General features: G+C 28.0%; 1 protein-coding gene across 1 annotated transcript; it reads right to left on the bottom strand.

Annotated features, from left to right (window-relative positions):
• Positions 1-4,769, bottom strand: LOC125846833 (gibberellin 2-beta-dioxygenase 8). The gene is made up of 5 exons (XM_049526506.1): positions 4,684-4,769; positions 4,212-4,276; positions 2,402-2,880; positions 498-819; positions 1-416 (listed from the first exon to the last, which is right to left on the bottom strand). The coding sequence occupies exons 2-5, from the start codon at positions 4,248-4,250 to the stop codon at positions 177-179; spliced, it is 1,080 nt and encodes a 359-aa protein (XP_049382463.1). The 5' UTR covers positions 4,251-4,276; positions 4,684-4,769; the 3' UTR covers positions 1-176.
• Positions 4,770-10,244: the final 5,475 nt, after the last annotated feature.

Below are 10,244 nucleotides of genomic sequence, written 5' to 3'. Positions count from 1 at the left end.
TATAAGATATGGACGTACACGTTACACTATTTAATTTTTGAGTTCTAAATTAAAACTCAAAAATCAGAAAGATTGACTTATACATTTTTGCTATTTAAAAGGTGGTCAAATGTCATGACCATATATATATATATTATATATATGCATTTTTAACTGGTACAAAATTTTATATGAGTTTAGTGAGTTGAGACAAGAAACCTAGGGAGACCTACTTTATAACCATATTTCTTAACATCTTCTTGGACTTGTTGTCTGAATTCTCTAAAGGTAAATCTTTTATAAACAGAAGGCTCAAAACAACTTCTTATTTCTGTATCATAGGATGGGCATAAGAAAAATGCAGTGGAGAATCTCTCTTTTGCTTTATTTGTAACAACCCTGTGCTCAACACTTTTATAAACACCATTGCTCCAAGCCTGCATCATCACACATTATATTACTACTTCGTTTAGATAGTATAAATAACTTAACTTGTTATATATATATGGAGTAATTACCTGAAACAAATCTCCAATGTTGATAATTAGTGCTTCAGGATTAGGCTTAACACAAATCCATTTCCCATCTCTTACTAATTGCAACCCTCCAATCTCATCTTGATGCAATATTGTGAGGAAATCACTATCAGTGTGTGGCATTAATCCAAACACTTGTGGAGAAATAGGGCATGCCGGATATCGATTCATTCGAACGTAACAAGTGTGTGGCAAACATGTTTCTCTGAAATATTTCGACTTATATCCCATTCTTTCTGACAAAATTCTTGCTAAATTATGAGCTAATTCAGACACTGTTGTTGCAAACTGTTCCATTGTGGAGCTGAGTTCATCCAAAAGAAAAAAGGATTAGATCAATCCAATTAATGCACATATTTTCAAAGGTTTATATACATTAATGATGTAAGATTCTAGCCCTCTTAAGTTACTGACTTCTAAATTAGTAATAGTAAGAAAGATACATAGAGAGTTTGGACAAAAGTTATACTGGATTCGTCTAGAACGACCCATACCTTAAATACTAGCTCCACTCCTTCAAGAGATTACCTTATAAGTAACCTAATTATATTATACTATACATGTTACTTTAAGTCCAAAACCCATCATGTGCAGCTTCATAAGCACCTCCAAATGTGTGTCAGATTTTGAGACCAGGAAATATATGCAATTCGTGTATGTTTCACTATATTTAGGATCTTTTGATGAGACAGCGCCTTGTCTTTTTTTACTCTTTTATTTGATGAATTGGGTGGGCTTAGATATATATGAATATATTAAATATGCTTGATAAGTTAGGAAGTAGATATGCAAGCATAAAAGAAGAATGAAGATATGTTTTGAATTAAAAAAATAATTTCTTTTCCTATTGGTGATGACTTATTAAAAAATAAATGAAATTTCAATCATACATGTTTAGAGAAACTGCTTAAATCAAGAAACATTATTTAGGGCATGGTTTCATGATACTTAGTTCTTAATTCATAATTATAAAGAACTAAGTTAAAAAAAAAAAACAAATGTCTGTTCTCTAATGACATCAACTTGTTACTAATAATCAGCTGCTACACGTAATTATTACACGAAAATTGTACTCTAAGGTAATCTTTGTTGGATGCAACATAATTCGTGTTTGACCACAGAAAAATTGCTGTATTGTTATCTAACCCCATTTTCTATGTTCAAGAAAGTACTTAATTCTATGGTCGAACAAGACTTTAATTTGAATGGGCCCCGTGTCCTCCTCTCCTCAACATAAGAAATTTATGATAATCATTTAGTATTATAAGTAGGGATAATTAACGTTATCACCTGGTCCAAAACAAGATTCTCTAAGTCGGCAGATCCCAAATTAAAGTTTCTAAAAGTAGGAACCTACTTATATATATAAGAAAAATAAAAATATGTTTTTATTTTACAATCCAGAATTAAAATCCTGTCAATTCTAAACCTACTTTTGAACATTATCGGCAGCCAACTACTCCGACCCATCATAACATCCTCGGATTTATATTATATGATGTTTTTAGTTTACAATTCATTCACTCCGAATAAATAAAACACACAACTTTTGCTAAATCATTTTTCTTCGTTTCATTTTGTTTATCCTACTTTACTTTTTAGCCCGTATAAAAAAAATATCTTTTTCTTATTTTAACGTTAACTCTTCAATTTCAACTCTCAACACATGTCTATAGTCACAACTCAGAAGGACATTTTGGTACACCTTTTTAGTCCGTTCCTTTTGTCTGAAAACTCTTTAATTTTAACATGATTAAGGCTACATGTCTTTAATATAAAATGATCACAAGATTCAATTTTTTTAATTTTCTTAGCAAGTATATACAAGAGTCTCAAATTATAAGGAAGGGAGTGAGATATTTGAAGATGGTAATTTTAGTTAGTACCTGAGGGTTGTAGGATGATGAATTGAATTGGAGATATCAGTGAGAGGTACATGAAAAGCTTCAGACCAAGAAAGTTGTTGAAGACAAGTAGCTGAAGGAGTTCCCCAGCGGTAACTCCCTGCAGAGAAATTAAGTTGTTTGTCATTCATTTTCTCATGAAATGGCTTTTTGAAAAGCTTCATTTGTTCCTTCCTCATTTTCAACAATACATCCTGTGATATTCCATGGTTTACTACTTGGAAAAAACCCCATTCTTGTGAAGCCTGTGCTATCTTTTTCTTGCATTCTTCTCTCTCAAATTCTCTTCCCTTTAGTAGCTCAAGATCTATTAATGGCAATTCACATTCTTCCACCACAAACAGGTTTTGGTAGTTTCTCATTTTTGAAGTAGCCTTTCCAATTCTTATCTCATCGAAAAGTTTCTTATATGTCTCTTCAAAAGGAGGATCAGCTGATTCTTCTTCCCTCCTAATTATTTTCTGGAAAAAGAAAATGATTGTTAGTAGTAAAAATAAAAAGAATGTTCGTTCTAACTTTTAAATGAAATAACATCATTTCATAGTTTTTATGACCTGCAAAGAGAATAAGATGTTAATCTTTGGTAATTAGTAAAATAGAAGAGGAAAAAAGGTTATGATGTATATTGCTAGTGAAGTTTCTGATTCAATATAATTCTTAGGTGATTGATGTTTTATCAATGACCGTGGAGATCGACAAATAGCAGCTACCGACCAACAAACCCGATACCCATTTGCATTATATCAAAATTAAACTAGGCATGCTTTAATTTTAAATTATTCAAGCATATGATATAGTATAACTGGTTTACATGGTTTTCCACAAACAACTCATGTGTACAAATATGCTTAATGCCTTAAAAGGAGTCGACATATAAAATATAATAATTTTAGTGGTAAAATGCAGAATTATTTTATCATGCTTTTAATTAGAGATATTAAATAAATCTGAAATTATTTATATTTTAATAATGTAATAAATTATCTCATATATATGATGAAATAACTATAAAATAACTTGTTCCTAATTAAACAATCCCGTTTTCCTTGAAGTCCCTACCATTGAATACACTCTTAATTCCCAATGTAGGAAGTTAGGTAGGTAGGGGATTTTTATTTAAAAAAGACGTGTTCATTATTCAGACACCTCTTGAGTAACACCTGTGGTGATCTGGCCCAACATGATTCACAATAATATGTATATATAATATTGTACTGATCGATGAATCTAGTTAGTGCAAGGTAACTTTGTAACCTTGAGGTATGGTAGAGATTTAAACAGATCCTTTATCGTACATAAGCTGAGAAGGTGCAGGAAAGTACACTTACTAGTCATTGTATTTTCATTTCCCAATTTAATTGACTCGTACTATCAGTACTTCCACTATGCAAGTTCGATCAGAATTAAGAAAATAATTACAGAAATTCCAGCTTGGTCAAAGCATATATATACAATATAGAATATAATTTCAATGAACAAATTACGTACTTGTTGTTAATCAAATTTACGTTTCAATACTGCTAGAGTACCCAAGTCATATGATCATATCTCAAGTCAAAGCTCTTCTCTTGGGATCGAATTAACGTACAACTAGTTTGATACACTAATACAATCTTGTACTAAAATATGGCCAAGAAGTTACAACTTGACAGCTAGCTTGATCAAATAAAAAATTCCCTTCACTTTCTTGTGTGTTTTTTATATCCTAAAAAAACTCAGAAGTTAAACGGAAGCAAAAAGGATTTAACAGAATTAAGTATAAAGTTTGGTGTAATTAATCATTGTTTCTTACTTGGTTTGCCTGCTGTGAGAAGTTTGTAGACTTCACCATAATTTTTCCCTAGTATATTTAATGTCCTGTGTAGCAAAATATGAAAAATTCAAAACAAGCATATAAAGATTAGTGATTAATTAGGGGGAAAGAGAAGAAGGGAAGTAACTAGCATTACATCAAAAATGATTTTTGTCATTAATGAATAGACGTCAATATCTCAATTGTCGCTAAATATGTTTTTTTAAAGACCATTAGCACCTAATAGCGACATCGTATACAATAGCAATTAACTAATATTGATAAAGAGTTTAACACTCTTTGTTAATGTATATATTTATAACCGCTAACAGTTGTTTTCGTTTATGTACATGGCTAGCTACTTGCATGGCAATGCAGAAAAAGAGATTATAAGAATCATGTAATTATAAAGAATTTTATCATGTAAGTAATAACTTATTTAGGAAACAAAAATAAGAAGGAAGTGACGTACCAGATAAGGGAAAACAAAGAAGAAATTGAGAAGTGGAGGTGGCTAAGTATATTCTGCAGTAGAGAAAGATTGGATATTTTTATAATGAAAAGAAGGACATAATTGGAAATATAAAAATTATAAGAAAAAAATGGCATGGTAGTAAAGGATTGAATGTTTATGCATAGAATAAGAACACGCGGCTCACAATTTAATCAGAGAAATACATTTTACCTTTTAAAAACAAATGTCAATTATTTCCATATCTTGCCATATTACTGTTGCTTGAAAGGGTTTTTAGCATGGGTAGGAAGGGGGCAAATCCCCCTTTTTGTAAAAAAAAAAAAAAAAAGTAAAATAAAACAAAAAAAACAGTTGCTTTGCACATCACTCATATATATATATATATATAAAAAGACGTTACAATTTATTATTATTAATAATCAAGATAACAATCATTTCATTTTGGCATAATTGGTCAACCTATAATATCTCAATGGTCGTAGAAACCTAACTTGATTTTACTAACAAGATAAATATTTTTTACACACAATATATCTCAAGGAAATTGAATAGGGTCATCCACGTCGATCAATTCGAAATAGTATTAAGGAGATAAATTATATATTTAATTTTTTTGTAAAAAGAAGAAGATCATAAGAAACTTCCCGTAAGTAATTCTCTCTTGAAAACTTTATAGAAATTTATCCTTTTTTTTCTTTCATTTTCTCGAGTTCTCTAGAAAGGATTCTATTGATCATGTTTTTCTCAAAAAATAAGAACAAACTTTTGTAACAAATACGTGATCATACACTGATTATTTCTATACAGTTCATGTTTCATAATCATATATCAATGAAACGAATTTAATAATGCTACAAACTGTGTTTGATTGATTTAATTCATCGATATTTTTAACGTGTTATATGATAAAGTATAATTTATTTCATTTTTCAGGTTACTAGTCCAATATTTTTATGAATGATAATAACCACAACCTCCTCTTCTTCTTCCTTTTTTTTTTATCACAAATAAAACCATGGCTTATTTCATTTTGGCTCTCATTCTTACAATTCTTGGCGTGATTTTATATGAATTTCATATCTTTAATTTCTCATCCCTCTCAGTACTCTTTGATTCTGATATTTGAGTGAGGAACAGGACACATGATAAATTTCTGGAATTGGAATATGCAACAACTTGAGGGGGCAAAAACTTCATTTTATTTATTTATTTAAAAAATAAAAATAAAATAGAAAAGATCAAGAATACTGTATTTTGATAATTTGAGCTAACAGAAGAAATAATATTTCTGAATATATGTCGGCATTAGAAAAAATAGCACGTGGCAGCATATGGGAAATCCCAAATCACATGATGAATTTGAAATCCACGTCGGCAATTTGTGCTAATTAGGAATTGGTAAGAGGCTGAGAATTAAAGGGCTTCCATGTGCACTGTTTTGATGAAAAAAAGGACGATAATAATAAGGTACAACATATTTATTATACCATACCCTATAATAACTTATCTTTCTCTCTACACCATAAAGTACTTGTTAGGTGTTGACATGAACATGTACATTTATAACAACTTGATATTTTTCATGCATTTATTCTTTCCTTCTCACAATTGCAATCGCCCTATACGTTATAATTAACTATAATATGGTTTGACATGCTATCGATTTTCGATTCATAGTTTTGCTACGGATCTTACGCGGAGAAATTCCTTTTACTCAAGACAAAAGTTTCCTTCCAGCTAGATAATTAAGTGTCAAATGATATATTTAAAAATCAAATAAAGATTTACTCCTATCGATTGAATTATTTTGAGAACTACTAGACATCTAAGTAGGGAGATATTTATTTCACATGATAAGTAAAAAGAACTTGTACTTTAATTTGAGGATTTTCAAGTATCAAAGGTAAATTTTGTATGCAATGTGTGATAGAGAAATATACATGTCCTTCATCGTTTGTGTAAGGGACCCAAAAAATGTCTACAGTCATTCCGTTGAATATCTTTAGGTTTTGAGTTGGATGTTCATATTCTTTTATACATGGTATTAGAGTCCGACTTTGGTAAGTCCACTTTCGTGATTTATCGCTTGGACTTTTCCCTCAAGTCTCAACTCAACACATAGATCTGCTTTAGGCTCTTTTATAACTTACATAAATTCCATAGTGTAAAGAGTAAATTGCATCTTATCCGTACTTATTTTCTAATTACAATAATCCCTTAAAATTTGTACCTTCCGGATACATAAGTCACCATCCAAATACATAAATTATAATACAAGAAAAATCTGCTAAAATGGGAATAAAATCTGAAAATTAATTAATTCCCATAAATTATGCTTATGTTTCTTTTTATTCTCGATCATACAAAGGCAAATCCTAATAAAATGAAGAAATTCAAAATTTCAATTTGCTCTCCCCGTTCAACGAAGAACCTTTCAGATTTAATTCAAAAAATTTTGTCGCAATTTTGGGCAAGCGAGGTGAGTTATGAAGGATACAAAATTGATGGAATTGTTGATGGACGATATCCTTTTGAATCTTCAAGTTCATCGAAGATCCTTTCAATTTTGATTCAAGATTATCAAAACTTTTGAGATTCACGATTCTTTCCTCTCCCAGTTCAGCGAAGATCCTTTCAATTTTGATTCAAAATTATTGAAAATTTTGAGATTCAAAATTCTTCTCCTAGTTTATTGAAGATCCTTTCAATTTTAATTCAAAATTGTCGAAAAAATTGAGAAGATACATCATGAATATCTTTGCTACTTAGCATTTTACTATTTATGTATCTTGTTTAAATTGATAAGTATTGTATTTATACTAGATACATTAAATAAATAATTGTTGCACATAAGATGTTAGATTTGAGATCGATATATTACTGTGTGGTATTTGTTATGTAATTGATACATTTAGTATAAATTTGAATTTACGTATCATATCTAAAAAATTAGTTCATGATACATTACTATTTATGTATCTCGTTTAAATTGATAAGTATTGTATTTATACTAAATACATTAAATAAGTAATTGTTGCCCATAGGATGTTAGATTTGAGATCGATACATTACCGTGTGGTAGTTGCTATGTAATTGATACATTTAGTATAAATTTAAATTTACGTATCATATCTAAAAAATTAATGCATGATACATTACTATTATGTGTCTCATTTAAATTGATACGTATTGTATTGTTTGCCTTGAAAGATATGTATAACTTACATAATGTATCATTTTGTAGTTGATAATAATGCATCTGATACAATAAGGTTGTGAAAGAAGAATGTATGTAAGCTGAAATAAAGTGTATCTATAAATTTATCACAATAAATAAGAATTAAGTTATCAATTAGATACATGAAAAATCACAATTCATTAAAGAAATTTGATTATGAAAAATACCAGAAAAAGAGGAAAATATTAGACTGTATGAAATCTTGGTGAAATTGAAACTAATATTATTATGAGACAATGGAAAGATTAAATAATAATACAAGAATCCTAATCAGTTTCAATGAATGATTAGTTGTTAGAGTCCAGAACCAACTCAAATGAAGGAAAATTTACAAATATTATATTAATTATTACCTAATAATAACTACTACTATTACTTTTTTTTTCTAATACGTTTTAGTGCTGAAAATTTGAAGTTCACTCATAAATATCCTNTACCTAATAATAACTACTACTATTACTTTTTTTTTTCTAATACGTTTTAGTGTTGAAAATTTGAAGTTCACTTATTTTATTTTATTATAAATTTTTGAGTATTTTTAAAAATAGTTAAAAGACTCATAAATATCCTTTTAAAACTTTTTTTGTCTAAAAATATCCTTAACCTACCAAAAATAACTATCAAGATTTTGTGACCAAAAATAACTATCAAGATTTTGTGACTAAAAATAAAGAGAGATTTGTGGAGTGAAATAAGGAAGGGATAAATGTTGATTTTGGAAGTTAGGATTTATGTATCCAGCATTTGGAGGTTTGAGAGTAAAATAAGAAATTTTGGAAAATTTTAAAACAGGTAGGGAATAATGGAAATTATGAAATAAAAAGGTACGTATATAGGTACTTTATCCTTTTTTTTTTTCTCTCTCTTTCAGTTCCATCCCGTTTGGCAACAAACTTTGCAATAGGCCTACTTACTTATTTGCTTGTTGAGCATGATCTCTCTATCTCTCTACATTAAGTTGATTCTAAAATATTTCCAAGAAACAAAGAAAAAAAGAAGAATTATTAAAATACATGTAAATCCAAAAATGAAAGAAAGGCAATATCTATCTTTTTAATCATGGTTAATACACTTTCCAAAGCTACATAAATATAAACTTTTGTTATTTAAATGAGATAAATATCATATATATTACTATATTGTAGAAGACTCTAGGAATGACTACTATTGTGCCAATAAGATCACTATTAATGTCCAATATATTTATAAAATATATAAGTAAGCCCCATCACCTTCCACTTAAATACTACATATTATATATTATTAATTACTATACTATAAATCACTACTAATATCCAATATATTTATCAAACTATATAAGTGGGCCCCACCACCCTCCACTTAAATACTACATATTATATATTAATTACTATACTATAAATGACTTAAATACTCCATATTATCTATTACAATAATTAACAATTATTTGACACTTTAAATTCTATCAATGCCATATAAATTAGGATAAAAAACCTAAGATATATTATTTAAATATATTTAAAAATAATATAAGTAATACTATACATTACAATAATTAACAGCTTAATTATTTAAAACTTATATAAAAAATTTAATTGACTCTCTAAATTCTATTGGTACCACATAAAATGGATTATATAATAAACATATATCGTTTGAAATTGACGAAAAAGAAACAATAAATTACACTAATTAATAAAAAAGTAGTCCACTCCAAAAAATCTATCAATTAACAACATATATTGTTTGAAATTGACGAAAAGAAACTATAAATTACAATAATTAACAAAATAAATCTCTCGACTCCAACAAATCTATCAATTAATGCCATATAAATTGGGACATGACAAATAACATATATTATTAAAAAATTAGGTTCAAAATATACTAAAAAATTCAATAATTAACAACTTAATATATTAAAGAGACATATAAAAAAAGTTAATATTTGAAATTCTGCATCTGCCACATAAATTAGAACAAAGAGAGTAATAAATATTATTTTCAAAATTATGTTTAAAAAAAGTACTACAAATCACAATAGCTAACAATTTAAAATATTTTTAAAATCATATAAAAATTTCAATAACTTCTCAAATTCCATAATATGACATAAATTAAAAAAAAAAGTGTTATAAATCATAATAAATAGTACAATATTTAAACTACTTTAAAAACATTATAAATTGTAATAAATAATACAACAATTTAAATTACCTAAAATTTAACGACTTAATTTTTTTTTTTAAATGTATTAAAATTTTGATTAATTGTCAAAACTTTACATGTGCCACATAAATTGGGACATGGACAGTCACACATATTTCTTAAAAAAAAATAT

The sequence above is a fragment of the Solanum stenotomum genome, chromosome 12 (assembly GCF_019186545.1).
Source record: "Solanum stenotomum isolate F172 chromosome 12, ASM1918654v1, whole genome shotgun sequence".
Lineage (NCBI taxonomy): Eukaryota > Viridiplantae > Streptophyta > Magnoliopsida > Solanales > Solanaceae > Solanum > Solanum stenotomum.
This window is presented reverse-complemented; position numbering and strand designations above follow the sequence as displayed.